Source organism: Montipora foliosa, chromosome 13 (genome assembly GCF_036669935.1).
Source record: "Montipora foliosa isolate CH-2021 chromosome 13, ASM3666993v2, whole genome shotgun sequence".
Taxonomy (NCBI): domain Eukaryota; kingdom Metazoa; phylum Cnidaria; class Anthozoa; order Scleractinia; family Acroporidae; genus Montipora; species Montipora foliosa.
The window spans coordinates 34,228,605-34,256,104 of NC_090881.1; the positions used below are offsets into that span (position 1 = coordinate 34,228,605).

Here is a 27,500-nt window from a genome sequence, read left to right on the forward strand (position 1 = left end):
CCCTTTAGGACACAGCTCTATTGTGTTTTACGAGTTTAATTAACGTAGGCGAGGGTCACCGGTATTCATTCAAGCTTTTAGATCATACCGCCTCGACCTTTTCATTGTTTACTTTCCGGCTCTGCCCAATGCTGCATGAAAAATAGGCGGTTATTTTTAGCTGGGAAAAACGATATGGTTAAATGATCGGTCGACGCAATCTGTATATCCCCATTGCATTCACTTGATCAGTAGTAGGAAATGGTAGGGAGGGTTGCACTTTTTTCTTTTAGAAAATTGAGGAAATTTTCCAATCTTCTATGTGAACAGTGCAAAATAAAAGATCATCATTGTTCACTTCGATCACAGCAAATGTCACGGGTTTTTCGTGACTTCCGGTGAAATGTGGTAAACATGCGAACGAGGTGAACCTACCGACTTCGTTGACGGTGTTAAATAGAAATATTCGCCAGAAAAACAGACGTTGAATATCAAATAATCTCGTTCGTCGATCTTGTACCATGATGGACACCGAGAGATGTGAGTTAGCTGAAGAAGGAGCAATAGCCGTTGATGAAGGTGAATCCACAACCTTTGTTGAAAAGTAGAAGTAGAAATGGATTGTTTTAATTTGTACCTGATTTGCTACCCTGGCGGCCGGCGGGTGATCGACACAAAAAATGAATCAGAAAATCTCATATTTATTCCAACACATCCCAATGCTTGTATGCATTTCGATCGGCGAATTCAGGACCAGTGGTAAAAATTTACCTAAATCAAGTTAATACAGGGGGTAAGCCCTTAAGGCCCACACACTGTATCTAAAGTTCCTTTGATGAATTCACGAATTGCGAAATATTATTTTCAATAAAATTGAAGCTCGTAATTTTAAATGGACATTTCGATCCAATTTTTTTACTTCTCTCGACGATTGTGTTCGATGGTTGAATCAGTCAACATTTGCCAACGGACAGCAAATCCACAAGATAGCTAACAGGGATCGATTGTTTCATTTTTTTTTCATGTTTGTACGATGTGATTCGCGTTTCTAAAGGTCAGTTAACAGAAATCAGCTGATTTTCAAGAGCTTATTACGCTCCGTAAAATTGCCATACTTGGAATACGTTCTTGATTTTCATAATTATCGCAAGAAATATTTCTTGGGGTTTTTGGAATGAGCTTATGTGGATAAAAGAATATAATATTTTTAGGAACCCCATCTATTTTCTCCCGTGAATTGGAAGAAATTATCTCGCCACAGGTATTGCGGTTTCAATCTTAATTCTTTCCTATGCTGCTGTTATAAATGTTGAAAATTCAGCAGAGTTTTTTGCAAGATACATGCTTGAAGTTGTGAAGATTTAATAGCTTCTTGCGTCGACAATACGCCAATCCAAGCACTCGTAAGATATGTACTGTAGCTTAATTTTAACCAATCAAACCTGGGATTAAGTTCTGGATTAGTTCCCGGCAAAATGGCCGACGACTGGAAACACATCGAGCGACCTGTAAATCTATCGTTGAATATTCCTGAGAAAGGAGAAGGAACTCCAGAGGCATCCAGTTCTAACGAACGCGAACACGTTTTTTCTCCAGATTTAGCCAGACGGCAGCGTATTTTTAGCGAATCTCCAAAGTTTGCTTCCGCGGTGGGAAAGGTAATAGCACAAAAAAGACACGATGTTTTCCATACTTTGCAAGAAACTTTGGAAGTTCTCAAAGACGAGGCTGAGGTTTCAAGAGATTCGCACAAGAAAGAAGGCTTATGGTGTCATCCTTTTGAAATACCTCGGCATCCAATAGAAAAGATTGCGTTAAAAAATGAGGAGGTCGCTTTGCAATTGGAAAGGCAACACTCGAAAATGATGGGAAGCTTGACTCCGGATGACTTTAGCGACTTGGAGGAAGCTGTGACGAAAGAAGACACGGCCGATCACATGAACCAAGAAGATTTCCCTTTTTATCAAAAAGTTTCCATATCAGGTGGAGACATCAGTGGGGTATGTAATGTCTTGTCCGAATTTCTAGCAGCCTCATTTTCAAAGCGAGGCAAAGTAACCCTATTCGCCCCCAAGGGGGATTTTTCCTTCAGCACCAGGAATGGCAACCTCTAAATGGCTCAAAAGCAGGAAGTCAGCAGATCATTGAGTTCCAGCCCTTTTGCAAACCAATAGTGGTTGCGAAGACGTAGGAAAATAGAATCTCACAATCATTGCATATTGTTTGCAATTAGCCATAGGTCACTATTTTTGTTGCTGAGAGGAAGACTTAAGGCTTCTGGGGAAATAATTAGTAAATATTTTTGAATCTGCAACTTTTTTCCGGATTTAAAAATTATTCCCATCCACACGTAGCATATTCAAATTGAATTTGCCCGTTCTCACGCATCTGAAACAATACCGGATTCACTCTGGTACTCAGGACTCCTCAAGGAAACAGAGGTAATAAAGCATACGCCATGTAGCCCTGGACAGCCATCTTGAGAATTGATTTCACGGTGAGGAACTGGGCTCAATCTTGTTACGTTATCCAGATTGAAAATTTTCTGGATTTAGCGTCCACACGGTTCCAGATTCATAGCAGATTAAAAAATATCCACTCTGGAGAGCGTATTAGAAAAGTTCCGGATTTGCCAGCGAATTCAACAGATACACGTGGACAGAAGGCATCTGGAAAGAAAAAGTTGCGGATTCAATCACGCACCGGTGGCTCAGTTGGTTGAGTACCGGGCTGTCACGCGGGAGGTCGTGAATTCGACTCCGGCCTGACTAACACTCAGGGTCTTAAAATAACTTAGGAGAAAGTGCTGCCTTTGTAATTACATCTGCAAATGGTTAGGCTTTCAAGTCTTCTCGGATAAGGACTGTAAACCGGAGGTCCCGTCTCATAGCCCTGGTTGGAAATTAAATAGTATGGGACATTAAAGAATCCATTCACTGTTCGATAAGATTAGGGGACGTAGTCCCCGGTGTTGTGGTCTGACCTTATCTGAGCGGGGGCATCTTTCACTTCCTTAAAATTAATTGTAAACTGCGTAACAAGCAGTCTGGCTAAAGTCCCCCACAAAGTATTGTAAACTAGTCCTGAAAAGCCCCGTGGGGAGAGACTAATAGCCTCACTCCACTTAACTTCAAAAATATCCAGATATGTGTGGATGGGGCCGTAGTAATAGACCACTTTTGATATATTAAAATTCAGCTTGATAGTGAGGTTTAGAGGATACAAACAAAAGAAATGAATAAACATGTTCATTCAGTTTCCTTTGTTTGTGTCCTGTCGGCCTGGCTGCCAAGCTGAATTTTAATATATCGAAAGTGGTCCATTCAAGTGAGCCAAAGAGCTGAGGGGAGAATGGGGAGAGAGCGAGTTGTAGGTACTGGAGCCTTTGCACTAAGTTACCGACCCATTCACATAATCGGATTGGTTTGTTGACAATGGACCACTGTCACATTTTTTTTGACAAGTTAATTACTTCTTGTCAGATGGTGATGTCAATCTGTCTTCGATTTCCCAGGGAGATTTCTGTGGTAGGTTTCGGTCATTTATCCCTTCAAATGAGCCACTTCTCACTCTCTTTCCGTTCTCCCTTCGGCTCCCTTAGGTGATTAAAGAAGGTGGCTCGACTGACTTAGTAGGGACTGCTAGCAGTCTAGGAGTGGGTAAACCAGAGTATCCAGAGAAAAACCTGTCTGAGCAGAGTAGAGAACCAACAAACTCAACCCACATGTGACTCCCAAGTCTGGAAATGGAACTCGGGCGACATTGGTGGGAGGCGAATACTCTCACCACTGCGCCATCCCTGCACCCCTTATTGCTATCATCGCTGTCTAGTAAATTCCTAAAAATGTTTGATTTCAGGTATCAATAGATGAACTTCAGCAAGCAGCAAAGCTTTTGATAGAGGCTCTTTTTGTAAGAGCGAAGTACATGGCACTGAGTTTACAAACTTTTTGTCCAACAACTGCTCGGAAACTGAAGACTGTTCATAGCGATTATGATGTGGATGTTCACTTTCCAATGAAAAGAAATATCAGTATGGAGGAATATGGTAATTTCCTTTTCAGTTAGTTTTTGTTATCAGATCCATTTGAGCAGCAGATAAGTCATTAATAAAAGTTGAGTGTGTTCCAGGAGTTACATCATGGTTAGTTTTATACCAAGTGCTACCACATTATTCTGTGAGAAAGTTCTTTCTCCACGGCATACTGGAGAAGTTGACATGATGTTAGAATGTAGTCACAGTTGTTTTTTAACTGCCTTCACCATAAAATGCAGATTCCGATAGAGCAGCTATTTGTGACTTTGTTAAATTTTCTTCAATTCAAAGCCTAACACTACAGACTGAGGAGACTACAAATCAACTGATCTTACAGTTATGAACGCAATTTTAGCAATTGCATAGAGAAGTCTGAAAAATTCAGGACTTCAATGGGGTTTGAATCCGTGACCTCATGATGCCGCTAGGACGCTCTAACCAACTGAGGTATGAAACCACTGATGTCGGAAGCTGGTCATTTGTGGATTCTAATGTTGCTGTGATGAATGAATCAACGATGAACATGATATGTGAAATGACCCACAAATGACTAGCTCCCAATGTCAGTGGCTTCATAGCTCAGTTGGTTGGAGTGTTGTACCAGTATTGCAAAGTCATGGGTTCAAACCCTGTTGAAGTCCTGAAATTTTCAGGTTTCTCTATGCAATTGTTAAAATTGCGTTTATAACTGCAAGGATCATACATGTAGCTTTACTTGATTTCATATCCGCAGTTCAATATATGGTGCATTTCATATATAATTTCATTTGTTAAATCAACTTAAGGCCCTTCAAATAAAATCAAATCAAGTATTGTTTTTAATGAGAGAAGAAAACTTGAGTATCTGGGCCCAGTTGTTCGAAAGCCGATTAACCTAATCCAGGATTAGCGTAAACTTTTCTTTCATGTTTTTAACCTTTTGTTGAAAGTTTCTTTGCTTATTTTTGTTTTTCCAGATTGACTTCTTCTAATGTAAAGTTTTGCCAAATAACAGCGTTGAATAGCATTTGGGAGTAGAGAAATAAACTCCTTGGTTAACTTTTAATCTGGGATTAGTGTTAATCGGCTTTTGAACAACCAGGCCCTGGAGAAGAGAGGAGAACCATCAAACTCATCCGACATCATGTATTAGGGTGTTGATCTTGAGGAACAACCCAGGGTGTCATTTGTGGAGGGCAAACAGGGCTAAAACGTAACTCCAGAACTTGTTGGCCAGCTCATCCACTTTCATTGATTTCATGGTTGTCTGTCTGGGACATAATTAATTGGCCCTGGATTGTCTCAAGGATTTTTGAAATGACAGCAAAGTACTTTGGGTGAGGCTGGAGTCACATTGCAACAGCAGAAAAATCAAATTGGCATCTCATTATGGATCAATCATCTCAGAATTCTTAATGGTTAATCCCTATTTGAATTGTCCACTTAAAAAACTAAAAGTTTGCTGTATTCAGTTAAGTTTAAGTTGGGAAAAAGAACTGAAAGGTCACCAAATTAAACAACTAGTCATTTTATTTTTCTTGAAACCTTGCACTTTGCAATATATCATGCTGAATTCGTTGGTATCATAGTCGCATATCAGATGATTAAATCTCAAGTTTTAGTCACCCTGGTTCTTCTTAAAGCCGCCATGGGTGACCTGGGGACTGCCAAGTTTTAGCCTTGGGCAAATGCTCTCAACACTGGGCCAATGCTTTATGCTGGATTTTTAATGTTAACAATCTCCATGAAATAATTTCCTTTGTTTCAGAGCAGGAACAACTCTAAGTTGACTCTTGATTTTGAATTTGTCATCAGATACCTGTTTTCAGTCTTTCGCAGTGCAGTCACCTTACGATATCGAAGTACCAGGTGATTGTGGATACCTTTTTGACATGATTGATGGTGTTGTTCAGATCACAGCTTGTAAAAGGATAACTAGTGGTCTTGCGACGGTCAATGACAATGCCAAGGCAGTTGAACACCCGCATCCAAACTTGCAAGAATTTTTTGAGGATCAAAATATTCTGCTAGCTCTTTCAACCCACGGACCTATGTGAGTATAAAAAGGCTGTTCACACTAGGAAGGTCTTTAGGGATGTTATTATCCAATTTTTTGTTATAAATTGTGTTCCTAGTATCAAGGTTAATCCTTTTCTGCCCAAGAGTAACACTTATAGATTTTACTCTGTAAAGCCGCGGCTACATGAGCAATTTTTGCTTGTGCTGGTGATGCGATTTTTTCAAACTTTGTCGCGTTGCCAGCGTGAGATGAAAATAGGGACCTTAAGCACGTGTCTTTTTGAGATGCGGACGGTAACCGGAAGTGACCTGTTTTCCCTTTCAACTTGTCTTCAGTCAACCACATTTATAGTGCTAAGTATCTTTTCTCCATTAGAGATGATTAGTATAAAAATCAGGGAGACACCACTGTCCTGGCACGCGAAAGGTTCTCTTCCGGTTGCCACCCGCGTCTCAAAAACGTGTGTGCTTAAGCTCCCTGTTCACATGTGTAGCCACCTTTGAACTGGCGACGCGAAAAAATCGCAAGAAAAAAATCGCCATAGTTGAAACTTTCACGACAAAATTGCAGAGATAGTTGCCCGTGTAGCCACCCTGCAACTATTTGCCCGCACTTGCAACGTGACTAAAGAGTATTTAGCCAATGAAATTAAAGTAGGAATGTCCGTTTATAGTGACCAGGTCTCTTGAAGTATGCGATTCATTCAACCTTCAATTTGTCAGCAAAATTTGTCACAAGTGTAGCTGTTGCAGGTAAAATCCGTTCTCAGGTTGAATCCGTTTTAACCTAGGTTAAATTCGTTATCCACATTTCACCTCGGTTGAATTATGCACTCAACCTAGCTTAACCCCCCCCCCCCCCCCCAAAAAAAAAAAAAAGGATACATACACCTTCCCTCCTCAAGCTCTGCTCTGTCTTACGCATCTCAACACATCTTCTTAATCATCGATTACTGTATAGGCTCCAAATAAGTTTCTTCAATCCATCTGAGTGCGTATTCAACCTAGGTACAATGAGGATCACCGATTCAACCTGAAAACGGATTTTACCGGCTACATAGCGCTTGTGCAGCTGCGGCTTAAAGCCAGACAATTTTACTTATCAACTGGGGGCATCCTACGGTGCCTGACGAGTGAATGGGTTAACCAGTCAAAAACTATGTCGCCTCCATTAAAGGCTGTAAATGATGAAGTAGTTGGCTGGGAGGCTACCAGAAACCACACACCTTTACCACAAGCCTCCAACGGGCTGATAGAAAAAGGACAGAATGAATGAGTACTGTAATAAAGTAAAATTAATGGACGACTGTCTCATTATGCCATAAAATTTGAGATCTAAATTATGAATTTAAATTTCATCCCCTTTCTGCAGCAAAATAAGCCTAACCCTATGTCCCCTCCCTAAACTCCATGGTTTGATTCCTGGGAGTGAGACTGGGGCATCCCCCCGGCCACCTGAGGGGCCAATGGGTTAACCAGTCAAATACTATGTACCCTCCATTAATAGCTATGATTTAATAGGCACATGGTCCAGTTGCCATGGAGCTACAACCCTAGCTGAAATGTTTGCAAATACACCCCTCTTTCTACTTTTTAGGGAGGGTAATTCCAAGGTATGTTTATTTGTAACCCACAAGTAAACCTTGTGAAGTTTCTCCCCAACTGTGATCCCCGGTCGCGTTGATGGAGGAGGGGGGGAGGGGGGGGGGGTTGAAGAGAGCTCTAACCAATGCACCAACCATGCCCCCTCCCCTCCCCCCCCCTGCAAAACTTTCCGCAAAACTTGCTTTTGTTTAATATTGCCTTGATACTTCTGTCAACAGCAAGATTTTATTGCAGCTAGAAAAAATCTTAGCACCTTGCTCCATGTCTTTTCTTTCAAGATGCTTGCTATCACAGTCTGTACCTGGGCTACCAAAACAAAACATAGTTATGAAAGGAAATTCTGCTGTTAAAGAAACAACCAAACAAAGAAATAAAGAAAGAAAGAAAGAAAGAAAGAAAGATAAAAGGCTGATTAGGGCGAAATTTCAGTTTCCTAAATTTTTTCAGTATTAAAATCTTCCTCTCTGTCCGTGTTACGAGCCCTTAATAGGCGATACTGATATAGGGTAGCATAGAGCAGACTGTGTCTTATTGTAACCCTGGGAAGTATTCAATCCAAGGGATACACTCAATCCCTGAAAGTTTAATATTAAAGGAAAGAAGAGGAAAATAGGTATACTGTACATTGACAATAACATTAGTGCTATTTCAGTTAATGCTGGATCAAAGAATCAGTGTTACTTTGTTTATTCAGAAAACAGTTTTTGATTTTGTGTCTTAGTAAATCATTTGCCTATCGTCGCCTGAAATACCTGGAATCCTGCTTTAGTCTCCATAATTTGTTAAATGAAAACAGAGAGTTAGCAGCCATGAAGGAAGTTCCTCACAGAGACTTCTACAATGTCAGAAAGGTAGGATTGAAATATTGAAATGTTTTTTTTCCTTAATAGGGGTCCTATGAAAGGTTATCATCTGCATCAAGCTAAATGGAGGCAGAGTGGCTGGGAAGTCCAGGATCCTCAGTGGCATTAGTAATGCCCTTCAGTAGTGAGGGGGATTCCCAGGGCTTTCAATAAAATTTGAAGTTAGTGGCTGGTTTGAGTAGAGTAACCAACTGCTGTTACTGTCAAAATGACTGTTAATCTTTCTGAGGTTTGAAAAAATCTGTCTTAATTATTTCAATTTGGTGAAAAAAGAAGCTGACTTCTTTGACTAAAATAGCCAACATGTTTTGTTGGCCGTTGGTGCTTACTGAAACCACTGGATTCCAACAACTCATCTTTAAGACGTGGCAAAGGGCAAAACTTTGTTAATTACATGTACCTTTAAGGCTCTTAAAGGTCTAGCTACTGAATATTTGGCTTCTTTAATTACTGGTAAATCATCTTTATGATATAATTTACAGAGCCATTTTAATCTTCTTTTAAGTAATAATAATAATAATAATAATAGTAACAATAATAATAATAATAATAATAATAATAATAATAATAATAATTGAATTTGTATAGCGCTCATATCCTAATCGCTCATGGCGCTTAACAAGGTTAAAAGATACTAACTTAAATGATCGATACTTACAATAATTATAATAATATTACTATATTAAGAAGTAAAAAGTGACTAAGAAATAAATCAACAAATAACAAATTAAGTAGAAGGACAATCACAAAATAAAGAACGACTATTTACAAATTTAGTAAAAAGATACATGTAAATCAAGAGATTTATCAATCAATCAATTTTAAGAGATTTTTTAAAACGATCAAATGAGGGTGATCTACGCAACGCCAGTGGAAGCATATTCCATAATCTTGGAAATACGGAGAACGCTCTATCTCCGTAAGTCTTTGTTAGTTACCTTGGCTGATCTAAAAGCATATATGTAACAGACCGTAGTGATCGTGAGTGGGAATGAAATGTTAGCAATAAAATTTGTAATAATAAAATTTTAAAAACTATACAATAATAAATTGGGAGCCAATGAAGATCTAACAAAACAGGAGTGATATGCTGAAACTCTGAACATATTGCAGTTTCTGTATCTGATATTTTGGACAACCAAAGAGTAAAGAATTACAACAGTCAAGTTTAGATGTCACAAATGCGTGAACTGTAATTTCCGTTGTCTCTATAATAAGATATTTCCTTATCCTAGACAGACTTCTTAGATGAAAGAACGAGGATTTATGTATTGCAACGACACGAGCAACAAATGTCATGTTTTTATTGAAAACAACACCAAGGCTCCTAACTGAAGGAGTGGCAGAAAGTTTCTTATATGCCTATATTAATCCAGTTGAAAGGTGGGCAGATTTGATCTTTCGAGGTGATCAACAAAATTTCAGTCTTGCCAGGTTTAAGTTTGAGATCATTTAAGGTCATCCAATTGCATATCTCCACCATACAACACTCGACGCGCAGCCTTGCATTTTCAATTTCCATTGACTCGATTAAAACATGGAGCTGGGTATCATCTGCATAAAGATGAAAATCCTCTGCAAGGCCACTCAAAGTGACAATAGTTAATGTGACAATAATTTGACAAATAAGTAAAACTGGTAGTGGACATTAACCTGAAACTTAGCGAGGTTTCGCCTAGAACCACTTCCACCGATCGTGCATGAAGAAGCCTAGTGGTTCTAGGTGAAACGTTGCTAAGTTTCAGGTAAGTGTCCAGTACTAGTTTTACTTTTTTATCTATTTATTCAACTGGATGCCTAACATTCACCGTTTCCTGCCAATAATTTAATTAAGACCATCTGAATATATTGTATTATGTGACACTAGGGGAATATTTCTAATGAATCTTGAAATCTTTTTAGCCAAAAACAAAACATTTATTTTTGCTCTTCTGCATTCAGTCACATAGGAGTATATGGTGACAGAGAAGCTCTATATGTACATGCATGCATCTTTTAAGTGTGTCTGTAAAGACTGACCTATCAATGTAATTGCTGGTGTCTTTTATTATTAGGTAGATACTCATGTTCACGCAGCTTCTTGTATGAACCAGAAACATTTGCTACGTTTTATAAAGAGAAAGATGAAGTACAATGCTGAAGATAAAGTCATGGTCCACGAAGGGAGAGAAGTCACTTTGCGAGAGGTAAGTGAACAACTCAATCAGTGAATTTGTTAGTCTTCCCACGTTGATAATTATTTTCAACACTACTGTAATTTAAGAGTAATAGCAATAGCATATAACAACAATAACAACAACAATAATAATAATAATGTTACAAGAGGCATTTTGCTTTGGTTCGAAATAATGTTGTTAGATTGCACCAACCTTTTTAGGGATCATAATTTTCTTCATTTTTACATCTAACAAAAATTAATGAAATTAGAGCCTGATTTGAAGGGTACTGTTAGTAGTAAAATACAGGTGTATGGAACAGGTTTATGTTTTTCACAAGGCATCAAAAGTTTTCCAAAAAAGGAAACACTACTGTTGTTTCAGTGCTTATGACTTGCTCTTATTTTTCTCACTTACAGGTTTTTGCAATGCTGAATCTGACACCATACGATCTTAGTGTTGACACTTTAGATGTTCACGCTGTATGTACTAAAAATTATTTTTCTTGTAAATGTTCCAGTTGTGTGCATATATGTGGTTAAATTGGTGGAAAGAATTCTGATTCCGACCTTAAATATATAGGGGTGAAACCCAGTGTCAAATTATGCCAATGAACCCCTTTGTTTCTGAGGCTTCCTCTTTGATAAGTAAAATCGTCTTGCATTTTGCAGAGTAAAATCTATAAGTGCCACTCTTAGTAGGGAAAGAGTTTTATTTAATTCTTTCTCTTCAGGGCCCAATTTAAGGCAACATTTATTCTCTGCTGTGAAACGGCCATTGTTTCTCTGGTTACTCCAGGCTCTCTGATCTAAAAGCATGGTTCTCTCTTCCATTATTGTATTTCTAAGTTTTATTCCTGCATCATACAACACATGGGTAGAATATCTGTTCTTTTCTCTGTGTGGGAAGCCAGGATTCTTTGGTCTCTCCAGCTGCTTTTGTTTTGCCGGAAAGCAGAATGTTTACATTTTAATATACAATCTAGTACTTTGTTTATTTCCCTCACATGCTGGTTACATTTTACTCTTAAATAACATTACATGTTATTTTTATTTTTTAGGATAGGAACACTTTCCACCGCTTCGACAAATTCAACACCAAATATAATCCAATAGGTAAGGTTTTCTTTAGCAGTTAATTAATTTCGTTTATGACAGTCTATACGTTTTTCCTTTTTGCTGTTTTTTTTTATCAGACTTATGAAGAATGTGTACCATTTCTGTACACACACGAGCATAGTCAATAGTATTATTATTCAAGTGAAGCTATGATCCTTGCAGTTATGAACGCAATTTTAGCAATTGCACAGAAAAGCCTGAAAAATTCAGGACTTCAACAGGGTTTGAACCCATGATCTTGCGATGCCGGTGTGATACTCTAGCCAACTTCAGGAGCAGTGAAGCCACCGATGTTGAGAGGTGGTCAGTTGTGGGTTCAAATGTTCCTATGACGAATCAATCAATGAACGAAATCATCCACTTGATTTCATGTCGGCATTTCAATATGTGATTCATTTCATATATAATTTCGTTCGTTAATATTATTATTGTGCACTAACTTCTTTGTCTTGGTTTTCCGGTTTTTATTCATAGGTGAAAGTAGATTAAGAGAGATCTTTCTTAAGACTGACAACCATATCAATGGGAGGTATTTTGCTGAGATCTTAAAAGAAGTTATTGCCGACTTGGATGAGAGCAAGTATCAGAATGCAGAGCCCAGGTTGTCTATATATGGCCGATCTCAAACGGAATGGGACACATTGGCTTCGTGGGCAGTCGGCAACAATGTGTATTCTGATCATGTGCGTTGGCTTGTGCAGATTCCTCGGCTGTTGTGAGTGTTACTTTTAAGTGATTGCTTCTGATTTCTTTGTTCGAGGTTCGTTTCAGTTTACTGATCAACCATTAGTCAAAGAGCAGTTTTCAATATTATTATTGAGTGTCAGAAAACAAATACCAGAGTAATTTCTTTGACTAATCGCAGCAGGTGCAATGAACGAATCCAAATTGGTAGCAATTTCATGTAACTTGCTCAAAGTGTGGGAAAAATTGTGTGTGCAAGGTGCGATTGGTATTGGTTTTCCTTCTCATCGGTTGATAAACTGGCGCAAGATTTTTAAACCAATTACGAAGCGTACAGCAATTGCAATTGTGTAATTGCTTTCAAGAGTCATTTGAAAACTGCTCTTTTGATAGTAACATATTTCATGGGCAGCTCATGGTTATCATCAACATGTATGGGTTATTGACCAAGCATGAGGTCAAGATGGCTGGATATTGGCCAAGTTCTTTTTTTGTGTGTTTATGGACCAAGACGAAGTCAAGGTCCATAAACACGGGAAAAAAGAACGAGGCCAATATCCAGCCATCTTGACTGAACAAGCTTGGTCAATAAAGTATTTATTATAGGGGATAAAACACCAAAAAAATGAGCAGGCAGTATAGCTCCATCTTGCCTGCTCACGTAGCCAATCACGGCATGGGATTTGGTTCATCTTGCCCGGTCATGCAGCTAGTCATATAATAAACTTAAATTTTGTTGTCTTCAGAACTGTCATCATCATTATCGTCATTGTCATCATCATCATCACCGTCATATTCATTATATCATCCCAACACCGGCATCATATATTATCACCATTGTCACCATCATTAAACTCATCCCACTTCCACCCACGTTAACATCATCATCTGTATCATGGTTGTTATTGACCTTAATTATCATTGATGATTAGCAATGATGATCATGGTCATTTTGATGGTGCTCTTTTCTATCCTTGTCATCATCAATATCTTAAAATTTACTAACCAGAACTATTTTTGAAAATTTAGTCACTTTGTCACTTTCTTTCTAAATTTTGTATTTTGGACAGTGATGTCTACCGATCCAAGAATATTGTCAAGAATTTCCAAGAAATGCTGGAGAATATCTTTATTCCTTTGTTCGAGGTGACAGTCAACCCGCAGTCTCATCCAGATCTGCACAAATTTCTTACACAGGTAATGCAGACTCAGCAGACTGAGTGTTTGCTAAAATAGGCATCTGTTAACTCAAAGACTATGGCTCACACAACATGTTTTCACACAATCCGCATAACTCCCATTACCATTGCAAGTGAGCTAAATGTGACAGCATCATTTCCACTTGATTGATTGCTACGAGCACGACAGAGTTGGTTTGCAGAACCCTTGATGCCCTCTTTTTAAGACAACTTGAGATGTGGTCTGTTCCCTATGTTTTCATTCTGATTAATTAACTGAGTGGGCCACACAGCATGGCAGTTTAAATTTTTCCCCATCTGGTCTTGTTCACTTCAGAAAAAAAAAATGTTAAAGTGCAGCTAAACTTCATGGGTCTATTCTTGATTTCACGTCACAAGTTGCTTTGCACCCCTGTTTTCAAAGAAATTTTGCATTGCAAAGCAGTTTGTGACGTAAAATTGAGAATAGGGCACTGTGAAAAATCAACATTGTAATGGGGGGAGGGGGGAAAGTGGGATTTGTCCCAACAGTTTTACCAGGATCCTGGTCAAAAGATCTTGGGGCACTTGTCAAATTTGGCTGAAAAGTAGAGAATTTAATGTTACCAGACAAGCACACAAAGACATGCATCTGTGAATATGTGAACATGTTTGTTCAAGACTTGGTCCAAAGCCGGTTTCTAACTAATTTTCTTCATGACAGGTTATCGGATTTGATAGTGTAGATGATGAAAGCAAAGCTGAAAGCCATTTGTTTTCGCCGCAAAGCCCACTGCCTGCTGATTGGACGAATGAGGAAAATCCTCCCTACTCTTATTATCTCTACTACCTCTACTCTAACATGGTGGTGCTGAATCATTTAAGAAGGTACAGTTACACCGCATGTTACTCATCTTAAAGTTATTCAGATTATTGCGTTCGACATGAGGAGAACCCAATTTCTAATCTTGGGTATCTTGTGCATAGGGTGAGCTTTAGCAAATTTTAGTTTTTTAAATTTTTTTAATTTGTCGGGTTTTTCAGCGCCATATAGTGATACTCAATGTTACGTCACCTATTGTCATTAATGTGTCAACCGGAGATCTATTGGCTGTTGAAACAAAGGTTCTTTTGTTCTGTGACTGGCAAAATTTAAATATCAAAAGAATTGTTTGTTAAGAGTGAATATTGCTATTGAATTACATCATACATGCATTGATGCGTCATATGCACAAATGACCATCATGCACATCATGATTGTTTGGTTTTCTTTACTTACCCTTCTCCTTTGCTTCCAAAGCGACTGTCGAACGCACCGCAATAATCTAAGATTACTACTACTAATATTGAAGATGCTAAGATCATTCACCAAAGAAGTAGTTCACGTGAGGGACCATAGTAAAAAATGTTTTCTATAATAGTAAACATATTTTTGAATGTGACCAGCTTTTCACAGTTTATGGTAAATGCACATCTGGTGCGTCGTGTTGGCAATGGCTGCAGGATGAAAGCAGAGTTTACTATTGTAATTCTTCTACACAAAATTGCGGTCAAGTGGTTAGGATGCTTGCCTTGAGATCTACAGCTCCTGGATTCAAGATCTGTTCTGACCACTTGTTGAATTTGTTCCTGGTAGTCCATGGTTCAACTTCCCAGCTGCACTTGTAAATAGCCAACTGGTTTGCCTCCAGCCAGTTGGGATTCTTAACAGTTGTTGTTGTTGTGTTCTGTTGTTTTGTGGATTGTGTTTCATTGGCCCTGAAAAGCCCCTATGTAGAACAGTCAATTAAGTATGTATTGTATTGTATTGTATGGTATCTACATAAAATGAATTCCTTTTGATAATCATCCTAATGTCTTTGTTGTGGCACAGATGCTACAGATGTTTGGTTGCCTGGACTGTAATAGCTCATATTGAGGTCACACTTGGTAGTTTGGTCGTTTAGATAAACATGCAATGAAAGAAATGACGGAACAGAACAACAACATTTGTTAAGAACCCCGACTGGCCGGAGGCAAACCAGTTGGCTATTTACAAGTGCAGCAGCAGGGAAGTTGAACCAGGGAATATAGCAATATCCGAGGTCAAAAATTTATTTGAAAAGAAATATCCCATTATCCTTACCACTAACATGGTAAACTGACTCAGTTGCATCAATTGCACAAGAAGTCTCAATGCAGCAATTTTTGTGCCCTTAGAAAATGGCCCTTAATTTTGACTCCTTGCTTTGATTAATACATAGAGAGCGTGGTTTCAACACGTTTGTTCTGCGACCTCACTGCGGTGAAGCTGGTCCAGCTCACCACTTGGTTTCTGCCTTCATGTTAGCTGAGAATATCTCCCACGGTCTACTCTTAAGAAAGGTTTGTGAAGTTTACTTAAAATAACTGAGGTCGCCTTTGACGATTGTGTCCCGTAGTTACTAAAACATGGAACCAGGCAAAACCAGCCAAAACCACCCAAACTCAACGTGACAGTCACGCAACATCACACAAACCGGTCGTATTAAGGTATATTGTGGATGGTTTTGGCCCGGTTTTGGGTCGTTTTTGCTGGTTTTGTTGGTGGTTGTAGGTGGTTTTGGGTGGTTTTGGCTGGTTCCATGTTTTAGTAACTACGCATTGTGTCCAAGGATTTCATTGGGCTTGGTGTCGTGTGATAGGTACTCTAGTCTGCATAGAGGGTGTGTTTTCTCGAGGTAATTTGATTTTCTTCACTCCCACTCAAAAAAAAAAGGTTTTTGCGTTAAGTTTAATTACACCTTTTGCAACAAAGGATGACGTTACAAACTCAGATCCAGTCTTTACCGCGTAAATATTCAACGTGGCCGCTGGACGAAATGCTATCGCTTCTCTTGTCGCCAACTCGCACGCCTGATGGCGCATGCTCTGTTATCAACCGAGGAGTCCTGGATACTAGGACGAATCCTGATACGCGTGGACGGGCAAATTCGGTTTGAATCCGGATACGTGTGCACGTGAAAATTTTTGAATTCGCAAAGAAAATGTTGCTCTCGCCTACCATCAATATCAGGGTCCTGATTTGACTGCCTTTACCATCATGTGCAAGATGGTGCTTTTTTGGTTCTTTCCTCTGGCCTGAGAGGTACTTTGTTAGCAATCCGTTTGTGTTACTCTTCATAATAATCCAAACTTGATTTGATGTGTCCAACCTCGTTCCCAGGGTCTCTCTTCTCTGCCTCCATTGACAATGGAGGCAGAGAAGAGAGACCCTGGGAACGAGGTTGTGATGTGACATGCATGATTTGTAACCTCCCGAGGAGAATTTCAAAATATCTTCCTATTTTTGTTCATTTTGTTATCAGATTCCGGCCCTGCAGTATCTGTATTACTTGGCCCAAATCGGGATCGCCATGTCGCCCCTTAGCAACAATTCCTTGTTTCTAAACTACCAGAGGAACCCCCTTCCGGATTTCTTAGCACGTGGCCTGATGATATCGCTTTCCACAGATGATCCACTGATGTTCCATTTTACGAAGGCAAGTCGTACTCCAATATGATATTAGGGACTACAAGGGCAATTCGCCCTTATCACACGGCGGCCATATTGTCCCGGGAGACCAAAAGAGCTTTGTTTTACCACGCCAAGCCTCACCCCCATGGTTTCCACTGCGAGGCTTGGCGTGGTAAAACGAAGCTTTTTTGGCCGCCGTGTGACAAGGGCGAATGACGACGAAAAAAGTCAGTTCCAAATATAAATTGGCGCCATCGTAAGATTATTTCGTCTCGTCCATGTCGGGGGCGAAGTATCCAAAAAATTAATTGGTACGAGCAGTTTCAGGTTAAAAACAAGAGTTAAAGGTGTACATTTGTTATGTTTGCTTACATTGGTTGCGGTCGCATTAGGGAGTTAACACTAGTGTTAAAATCAAGTGGTATTGTTCAGTGTTCCCCAAGGGATTCAAAACACCAGAGAGTTGAAACTACTGTGAAGTTTTCGTCGGCGTCGCCGTCGTAGATCTTAAAGTCCCTATTGGTACGAGCAGTTTCAATGTATAACTTTACCACAATTGCTTGTAATCTCGCAATCTGATTGGCTACTTTGGTGCTGTCGATACGTAACAGTCCAGACAACGCTGTTCGCGTCATGCTCGCGTCAATTGTCACGCAATGTAATAGCCAATCAGGAACGTTCATTTTGGGAAATAAACCAATTAAATTGCGAGAAAGTTATAGACAACGCTTGCTCTTTGTCTGTGTCATAATTTTTGTCACGCTCTGAAAGAAACACTTTCTTTGGCGTTGAATATTGTGGTAAAAAAACAAAATCGAAAGTGGTTTAGCGTCGTCTGTACTTTTATCGACAACGATATTCTTCATCACAGTGGTCAAAATGTTGTGGAGTCATTTTGACCAACATTTTGACGCGGTCAACATTTGAGTGGTCAACATTTTGACCACTGTGATGCCGAATATCGCTGTCGATAAAAGTACAGACGACCACTTTCGATTTGTTAATAGAGGATGAAAGGTTCAGAATTGTATGCTCACGTCGTCGTTTAAGCCCAAATTTGGTGGTTTCACGTGGTTGTCTTGAAGGTAAAAGTCTGCTACGAGCCTGAATGGCCCATCAGGCCGGCGCTTATCTCCGGTTTCCGTAGCATGAAGCGACTAGGAGTATTTCTACTCCCCCTTGGATGGGATGCTAGTCCATTGCAGGGTTACCCCCAGCATTTCGCCGGTACCCATTTATACACCTGGGTGGAGAGAGGCACCGAGGGAGTTAAGTGTCTTGCCCAAGAACACAACACAATATCTCCGCACCCGAACCCGGACCACTCGATCCTCATGAAGTGTACCGCAAAAATACAAGATAAAATGCGTGCCGCATGTCCAGCACGATTATTCTTCCTCTTTTAACCAATTATATTGTTTCGTTGGTTTACGGTCACCACCCCACCAGGAAGACTCGCCAGTCCAGCGTGTAATTTTAGATATATGAAGAAGACAAACTCGGTAAAGTTTGACTTCAGAAATTTAGCAACTGCATGGTGGCGAGATAACTCCTCTTGGTGGCGACTTTGATTGCATGTTGGTGTCGAGTTCCGGGGTGGCGGGATGACTAGATACTGTTTCGTTGTCCTTGCTGTAGCCGTACGCGTTGTCGTTTTTTAAACTCCCAAATCTTAGTTTTATACTCCAAGTGATTAAAATGCTATGTAGTTTTCATGTAACTGTGGTGGAACAAGTTTTTATGATTTCCATCGTCGTTTAAAATAATTTATTCACCCTAACCATTCACCCTTTTTTACTGCGGAGCGAGCAGTACCATAATCAGAATTTAAGACAAATCCATGCAAAATCTCAATGCTTTTGGCCTAGCTGGCTTTTTACCAAACTGCATCGCGGTTTCGACCAGAATTCACTGCACAGGCTGCTCTTGAACTCTTCGTTCTGTGACGCACATTTAAGCGACACTATCTGCAGCAATTACTTTGGCATACGACTTTCGCATGCGACTAGTTTGGGCCATGAGTTCGCCGCAAACCGTGCCGTGTAAATCAGACGTAAGCCACCCTTACGACAGACATTCACGTATCTTGCGCGTTTCAATGATCGAAAGTCATGATATACTGCTAGTTGCATGTGCAAAGGTCGTCTGCAAAAATCATACGTTCTAAATCGCTTTTTCAACCTTCTACGCGGTACGCGGTAACTACCGGAAGGTGCAGAAGTTTCTGCTTGAGTTTTGACCTGGGAAGCCATAGAGGATTCTGAAGCTTTGAGACCCAAACTAAATCAGATACTCTAGCCAATCTTAACGATCAAATCAAAAGATTAATCAAATGTGCCAATCAGATTTCGAAGAAAAAATGCAAATTTCACTGAGCTGGGGAAACGTTCTTATAGAAGTCACATTTGCGATTGATTGTTTCTCATTGGTCGATCAAATGGACAAGTGGCCAATCAGTTACAGGAGTAAGAAACATCAAAATGAATTGCTAATAAACTAAAACTGCGATATTTAAACTGAAATATTACAGTACATTTATAATTAAGTTCTCCATTTTGACGGGCAAACGACTTTCGCAATAGACCAATTTTGGTATATTAAAATTCAGTCCTAATCAAAACGCCTCATTTCGAGGCTCTGGAGAATAAATTTAAGGATTTGTATGAGTTTGTTCCCGAGAGCCTCTAAATGATACTTTTGTTTAGGACTGAATTTTAATATATCGAAATTGGGCTATTGTTAATCTCAAGGCATTGACAAAAATGAACAGTTCCAGGCAATCGTTACTCTGAACTTCAAATCTCAAAAGATCTATCTATTTTTGCCATTTGTGAGTAATTAACACCTGTCCATCAAGTCAACCTTGCGCGAAGTTTATATTTTACAACACTCTTGTTGTTAACAGGAACCACTGATGGAAGAGTACAGCATTGCAGCGCAGGTTTGGAAGCTGAGTACCTGTGACATGTCAGAGCTTGCAAGAAATAGTGTTTTAATGAGTGGCTTTGAGGATAAGGTAATATTCCGCCAATGCATTATCTTCCATTTTTTTTGTTCCACTCTCAGGGGCGGATCTTAGAGTTTTATGAACAAGGGTTGTGATACGGGGCCAACAGTTTACCTTCCTTATCCGAGAAGACTTGAAAGTCTAGCCATTTGCGTATGTTATTACAAAGGCAGCACTTTCTCCTCACTTATTTTTTAAGACCCTGAATGTGGTCTGGCCGGAGTCGAACTCACGACCTCCCGAACGCTAGCCGATGCTGAACCAAGTGTTCCAATCGGTCGAGAACTAGTAATAGTTTTCACTACATCTGCCCCTGCCTAAGAGAATATGGATGGCAGCTGAGATGTTTTCTAATTAATATGTGCTACACTATACACTTAATATATGGTCCCGAGGGAAACAGTTACATGTAGTTTTGTTCTCCCGAGAACCCTGATGTTTGAAACATCAGGACTCGAGGGAAATCAAAACTAACTAGTTTCCCGAGGGACCAGACATTAAGTGCTCTGTTGTATATTTCGACTTTTCCGTCAACAATCGCAGCAAAACATCCGGAGCGGGCAACAACTGTGGAATTGTATCCCGATCAGGATACATTTGAATTTGATCAGGGGCACGTGACCAAGAACCAACCAATCACAGTACTCGTTTTGTTGAGTGAAAGGCTAGGTATATAACAAATTGTGATGTCTTCGTATTATGCTACGTGTAATTCAGTAGGTACGTAGGTAATTGAAAGTGAAAGATATAAGGAAAGGATGGGCAACCACGAACGGCCATTTGTTTTCAATTCCCAACGTTTATTTGATACGCCATTTCGTCGTCATCTTTTTGATCCACGTGGTTCTTTCCACGATACCTTGAAATACCATAAAATAGGTTCAAAAGTCGGTTATTATATTCGGATCGCTGATTATTATTATTATTATTATTATTATTATTGTTATTGTTATTGTTATTATTATCTGTGAATAACTGTGGTAAATACGATGGAAGATTGTTTGAAAATGTTGATACTGAGACTATGCTTTTGCTTTTTGAGGTTGCGTCTATAGCAGTTTGTGGGCCGAGTGTGTCGCCTCTGTTTCTGATTTGTGCCACAAACGGTCTGACAAATCGTCGCCCTTGTTTCTCATTTGTGCCTGAAAAATCGATTTCTGACCCAGGCAATATGATTTTCTATCAGATAGTGTAATCTTTGATTTTCATAGTAAAAGGAATCGCTGTAAATACTCGAAAACTCACCTTCGATCGGAACACACTTCGATATCGATGTTCTTTGTGACTCAGTCAACTCAAGTGGTTTTTCCCCCTGAAAGTTGCTTGCCATGACCTATGCGCTAGGAGTTGTGTGCCAGAAGGTTTTTTGCTTATTCTAGGGCGAGATTAATGGTCTCATTGGTAAAATACACCCTAATAGACGAGTTTTCGCAGTCTTTGCAAGGGTTATACTGTGACAAGGTGGTAATGGAGGATAATGCGGGAAAAATAATTTGGAAAGGAAATGGTTTCCGCCACTGGCGTCTATTCCACGCTGTGCCAGTCCAACCTTGAGGATAGAACGTATGCATACAACTTTACAGTGATAACATAAGTTTTGTAAGCATGGCTTCCGATAAAAAGAATTGTCAGCCATGTTGGTGGTCTAACTAAATCCTCCTAGAATTGAACTCCATTTTGTTTCCAAAATTGTCTTGTATTGGTTAAAAGAAAAAAAGTGGCAGTTAAAGGAAACGAAATGGCGGCTGATGACATGACTGGAAAGGCTCTTTAGGAATCTTGCCTACTGACCGCTTATTTGCTTTTAATGATGATCTTTTCAGGTTAAACGCCATTGGATTGGGAACAATTTTAAGAGAGAGGGATCTTCAGGCAATGACGTACACTGTACTAATGTCCCGGATATTCGAGTGGCATTTCGTCACGAGACTTTGGTAGAGGAACTGAGCACGCTGTGCAAGGCAGCACGTGTGTAGACCACGCCCTTTGAACCACGTGCCTGTCCACGCCCTTGCCCTGTACGAATTTATTCGATTAGTCCTTCTCGAACAAATCTGGCGCATTGTAAAGAAACCAATCTCAATATCAACGTATTCAGTTGGCTCACAAACATGCCTGCATATTTCTGTGAGTCTAAAAATAGTTGCAGGGTTAAAAATGAATGTTTATTGCTTTGGTTTTTAAAACAGTTCATTATTATTCAAACGCAACGCAATCATTCTCGTACAAAGACAAGAAAATGAATTTATTCAAGGAGAAATTGGTTTGAATGTTACAGTCCCTTGATTCAAAATAAAACATGCATAGAATTACAATTATAGCTTTATCACAACACGTTTCTAAAATTGCTACAAAGGCAAATGCAACTATTGGTGTTTAAGTTGTCATGTGTCGGTGAGAAGGATGGAAAAGTAGTTGCTTGGCAACCCGAAAAGTCGATAGACCATTTTCGAATTCTTACGGCTGGACTGGATATAGCATAAAATGGAGGCTGATGCGGGCAAATCTTTTCAAATGCAAATTAATTTGCCCGCATTAGCCTCCATTTCATGCTAGATCCAGTCCAACCGTTAGAATACGAAACTGGCCTATTGTGAAACGGCCAACCGCTTGTTTTGGAAAGCTGATCTTTTCACATGTTTTCCAAAGTAACAAAAGCGTAAAAATGACTGTGAGGTTTGACGAATTAGATCCTCTCCGTTCTTAAGATACAAAGGGAATTGTAACACCTGAAATGGCCCGTAAAGTATCGGGACTTTCGAGAAACGGACCCTTGGTTTTTTTCCAGTTCAATGGTCCTTTTGCCCGTCGCCAAGCAACTAGTTTCCAAATGCATATTTTTGTGCAAAGGTTACAATGACTGCAAAATTCTCGCGCGCTCATTGGTTAATTTTTATTGTCAATCAGCGGACTGACACATAAATTTATAATTTATGCGAGGATGAAGCAATATTGCCAATTTTGGAATAGACGTTATTCGCTTGTATTTTTTGTATTCCTAGTGATTAGACCTCGATGCAAGAGCAAAACTCTTTACGTTCAAGACACCAGAGTCTGTAAAATACATCTAAATAGGTTTAAATATATCAAGAATTTGTATGTGTCACCTATACTAGGTTCACTAGGTTAAATACCACAATTTTCTAAATGTCGCAGAAACTTTAATATCTCCGAAAAATATCCATTTATTTGTATCTTGGCCTTATGCTCGTAAGAATTATGAGAGTTATGGTTTACAACTAGAATTACAAACGTAATTTTCTTCTGCAATCCTGGACAAAAATCGTTTAGACTTCTGTAACGTTTTAATAACAATAATTACAACAAAGGCCCAGTAATACCCCTCCCCCTTCCCCACCCTAGACAATGTTGTTTATGACGAAACGAAAATAACCGAGCTATTCATTTATTTCATGAAAAGAATTGGTTTATCATGAAGCAGGAAGTAGAAAGTGTCTCAACAAGTTTGTCCATGATTGTATCCACGTAATGAAATTTTTATGAGGGGAAAATTTTATCCCCCTCCCTCTCCTCCAAAGAGAAGCTTGCACAACGCCGATGATGGGAAAAACAGACTGCATATGTCGTAATCAAGGGGAAAAATCCAAAGCAATTTAGGGTAAAATTGGATGGTGAAAAGAACACTCTCTCCAGATGTTATGTTGGAAAATGTCCTCGGAACTACAATCGGTGGAAAAAATGGGCAAACTTTGTTCAAGTCTGGATGTGTAATGAAGTCTTTGGCAACTCAAGTATCTTCTTGTTGTACAAGGAAGGATTACGTTTTGCAAAAACTAGCACTTCACATTACACGCTAATCAGTTAAGTATCTTCTTGTTGTGCCAACTTAGAACTAAATGCGCAAACTCTCAAAAATCATGCACATGAGAAAAGGTACATTACAAATGCCATATATGAACTACCTACGCGAAATGAAATTTGAACAAAACCGCTGCCCTATTATCTGTACAGCGCAATTAAGGACGTTCGCGCGAAAATTTTCTAACATTGAATTTCTTCTGCAAATTTTACCGTTGAAAGATGATGAGTTAGTGATGCCAGAAATGGAAAAAAAATGGTGGGTCACCGACTTCGTTTTGGAGAGAACCTGCCCGGAAGAAAACCCTAAATCTGAAAAGATCCGGCTTCATTAGCGAATAAGGCCACAGTGTCTGTAAGCCCAAGAATATTGCAATTACACCTTTGAAGTGAAGTGTTCTCTACCAAACTTTGTTTAAGTGGACTCATTAAGTGAATTTAGTGAACTGTCGAGGTTCCTTAAAGAACAAGTTCGCATTTAGCGACCATAGTTTCATGCGCCTTGCAGCCGCAAGATGGCAGGATTCCATGTCCCGAGGACAGAAATCTTGAACTTTTTTTAACTTCCCACATTGATTTTTTGTTCATTTTTGGACAATGTGGAGATAATTGTAAATAAAATCTGTTTCTGAAAAGAAAAGTAGGGGTCCCCGAACATCCAAGATCGTTAAATCCAAGCTAAGCTATAGCAATGGCCATCTGCCCTATCATTGTTCATTTTAGCACTTAGCGCGCGCGCTCGAAGCATGACGTGGCATGTGAATTTGCGTGCGCTGTAAGGATGCGCAGTACAATGGGCGCGAACGTCCTTAACACAAACTTAGGGCGCTTTTTAACTCGCTGACCAGACCCGTCAGTGCAACAATTGAAGGAACACTTATACGATAGCCCCTCGCATTCTTCTGGAGGAGAATAATATCGACTTCGTAGTGTGTTAATTTCAGGGCGTTGTAGAGTTAGTCCTTCAAAATGCCCGGTCTTGGCGGTCAGTTCTGTCCCTTTCTTAGATGTGTTTGGAGTGTGGATACATACATACATATTTAATAATCGTGAGACTATCTTGGACTATACAGGATACTAAAACAGTCAGCGACGAAAGAAAAAAGGGGACAAAAATAAATAAATACCTGAATTAAATTATTGACAACGTATAAATATTTAGATTGCGTTGCAATATTGTGTTATGGTTGGCAAAGCATTCGCTTGGAAGGCAGTAACAGACTCAGCATTAACAGCAGCCACTGAAAGACCATTTCAGAGGGGGATGATAGCGGGGAAAGAAGAGAACTTATATGCATTAGTGCGGGAAAATATGTCTGAACTCATGAGGGTGGTTGGAGCGATTGCTTCTATGAGCTATTAAAGGGTGACAGATGCTGGAAATGTTAAGTGAGTCTGCCGGATTGTGCACGGCTTTATACATCATGGTAGCGGCAGTTAGGTACCGACGGACTTCGAGCGGAGGGGTTGGCGCAGTGGTAAGATCTCTGCCTTCCAACCCTAAGGTCCCGGGTTCCATTCCCGGCTCTGCCGAGACTGGAATATTTGGCGACCTCCTTTCCCGCTAAAGTTTACTCAGCTTTCCATCCTTCCGAGGTCGGTAAAATGAGTACCAGCATGCATGGACTGCTTAGAAGCGGCTGCAATTTGCGCCTGTATATGCTTCCAGTCCGCTGGGGGTAAATTGATCATTGTAAAGCGCCTTTGAGACATTGTGATAAGGGCGCTATATAAATGCACCACTTTACTTTACTTTTTCGAGAGTGTCACGGTCCCAGCCAAGCGAATGCTGCATAGAAGTTACACTGGAAAACTGTGAATAATCGGAGAAGACAAATCTGGTAGCGCAATGTTGGACAGCTTCCAATGCTTTTTTTGTGTTTTTTTTTCAAACGGATCAGTCCAAGCGGCTGACGCGTGTTATAAAGTAAAAAAAAAAAAGTAAAGTGGTGCATTTATATAGCGCCCTTTCACTAACGTCTCAAAGGCGCTTTACAATGATCAATTTACCCCCAGCGGACTGGAAGCATATACAGGCGCAAATTGCAGCCGCTTCTAAGCAGTCCATGCATGCTGGTACTCATTTTACCGACCTCGGAAGAATGGAAAGCTGAGTGAACTTTAGCGGGAAAGAAGGTCGCCAAATATTCCAGTCTCGGCAGAACCGGGATTGGAACCCGGGACCTTAGGGTTGGAAGGCAGAGATCTTACCACTGCGCCAACCCCTCCGCAATCATACATACATGGGGTCTTTCGAGAGAGTTCTACGCTTGAGCCTTAGAAGTTTTGGCTGCTTCCAGAAAAATTCCTACGAAGTAGACCCAGTATATTCTTCATATTATCAGTTACGTGCAAATAATGAAATCTTTGTTCTTCCCCTTTATGGAAAACGTGGGATTTGTTTTCGAAATTTTTGTCGAAAAGGAAAGATTCACAAATGGAGTACCCGGCCACAGTCCAAAAAACTTTGCTACGCGGTTACTCTCTGTTATGCGCAATCTTTAGCTACGTGGTGAAGTTCAACCGATGGTGAAAAAACCCCTCGGGGTATACTTCGTTCTTAAAGCGTCAAAAAAGGTCAGGCATCCCATGGCGATGATCTTCACTGATACATGCAAGAGATAGAAGTACAATGGAAACTTACATGGCTGCAAAGATGCGGATACGGTTAGACACGCGGCCGCGTAGTCACATGTTCACGTATGAAGGAGACACGTCGCCAAGGAGCCACAGTTCACGCATTTGTACGTTAACAGTCACTCACTCATTTAGCCATTTAGTAGCCGCGTACCCGGGAACGATGAACCGTCACACAAAGTTCGAGTGACCGCGTTTATTCTGCAATAGACCTTTTCGCGGTTTCTGATGCCAAGAGGGAGGGGGGGGGGGGGGGGGATTCAAGAGATAAAAAATTAAAGTTACAAATATCTCTCGAAAGAGGATATCTAGAGGTCAACCCTATATAAAAGATTCCCCAACATAAAAGATGAAAAAGTACAATTTAGAATCTAAAACGTTATATACAAATAATTAGAACTTTTTAGAATCGTATTAATCAATATTCATATAAATCCAGGCCTTGTTGAATTCGGCCAAAATCCCATACATTCACTGTAATTTAAGCGACGTTTTCCCTCGCAGCTCCCTCCCCTCTCTCCCCAATCGCCTCTCCTCGCACCGGCTACAAAGGTTACATTGGCGTCAGAAACCATGAAAAGGTCTATTACTCACAGATTCTTACATTTTTGCAACAAATCCTTTACCACTCTGTCCAAGCACAGAGGCACACTCTCCTCAGGCTGGTGGCGTCCTCGTTTGTGGCGACCTGCAGTGGGTACTGCAATGAATACGGTAGTAACTCCCTACTCTCCCTTCCCCAGTTATCAGGTTCCGTAACTTCGCGCAATTTTCGGGCCTGCACTGGTACATGGGAAATAATAAATATGGCTGCCGATGGCTTCTTGAACGAAGTCGACACAACTTTCAAATTTTACGGATATTACGTCCTTTTCAGGGAATGTTTGTTGAAAAGAAATTAGATTATAGTTTGGTTATTTATATTTATTTCATACTCTTTCGGATAAGGAAGAAGGAATGACATTT

General features: G+C 40.0%; 2 protein-coding genes across 3 annotated transcripts in view; both read left to right on the forward strand.

Annotated features, from left to right (window-relative positions):
* The first annotated feature begins 387 nt into the window (after window positions 1–387).
* On the forward strand, window positions 388–24,064 carry LOC137982737 (AMP deaminase 2-like). 2 transcript variants are annotated; one of them, XM_068829877.1, is made up of 15 exons: window positions 388–558; window positions 1,576–1,979; window positions 3,838–4,027; window positions 5,810–6,047; window positions 8,340–8,469; window positions 10,536–10,667; window positions 11,057–11,119; window positions 11,698–11,752; window positions 12,230–12,470; window positions 13,510–13,636; window positions 14,321–14,484; window positions 15,840–15,960; window positions 16,923–17,096; window positions 19,977–20,087; window positions 21,902–24,064. In XM_068829877.1, exons 1-15 carry the CDS (start codon window positions 501–503, stop codon window positions 22,052–22,054), a joined length of 2,361 nt encoding a protein of 786 aa, XP_068685978.1. In that variant the 5' UTR covers window positions 388–500; the 3' UTR covers window positions 22,055–24,064. The 2 variants fall into 2 exon arrangements, with proteins under 2 accessions (XP_068685978.1, XP_068685977.1); XM_068829876.1 differs by lacking the exon at window positions 388–558 and having other exon boundaries at window positions 758–1,979.
* A 3,258-nt stretch (window positions 24,065–27,322) lies between these two features.
* LOC137981502 (uncharacterized) overlaps window positions 27,323–27,500 on the forward strand; it is a 36,390-nt gene continuing 36,212 nt past the window's right edge. Inside the window, exon 1 of the mRNA XM_068828600.1 lies at window positions 27,323–27,500. This exon is cut by the window's right edge and continues 92 nt beyond it. The gene's annotated coding sequence lies outside the window, so the exon portion shown is untranslated.

Bases quoted from the DNA above. Each gene is read 5' to 3' on its own strand.
- LOC137982737 (XM_068829876.1), top strand. From the start codon at position 1,455: ATGGCCGACGACTGGAAACACATCGAGCGACCTGTAAATCTATCGTTG. The intron at 6,048-8,339 runs GTGAGTATAAAA...TTTGTGTCTTAG, and splicing joins CTTTCAACCCACGGACCTAT to TAAATCATTTGCCTATCGTC. The intron at 10,668-11,056 runs GTAAGTGAACAA...TCTCACTTACAG, and splicing joins GAGAAGTCACTTTGCGAGAG to GTTTTTGCAATGCTGAATCT.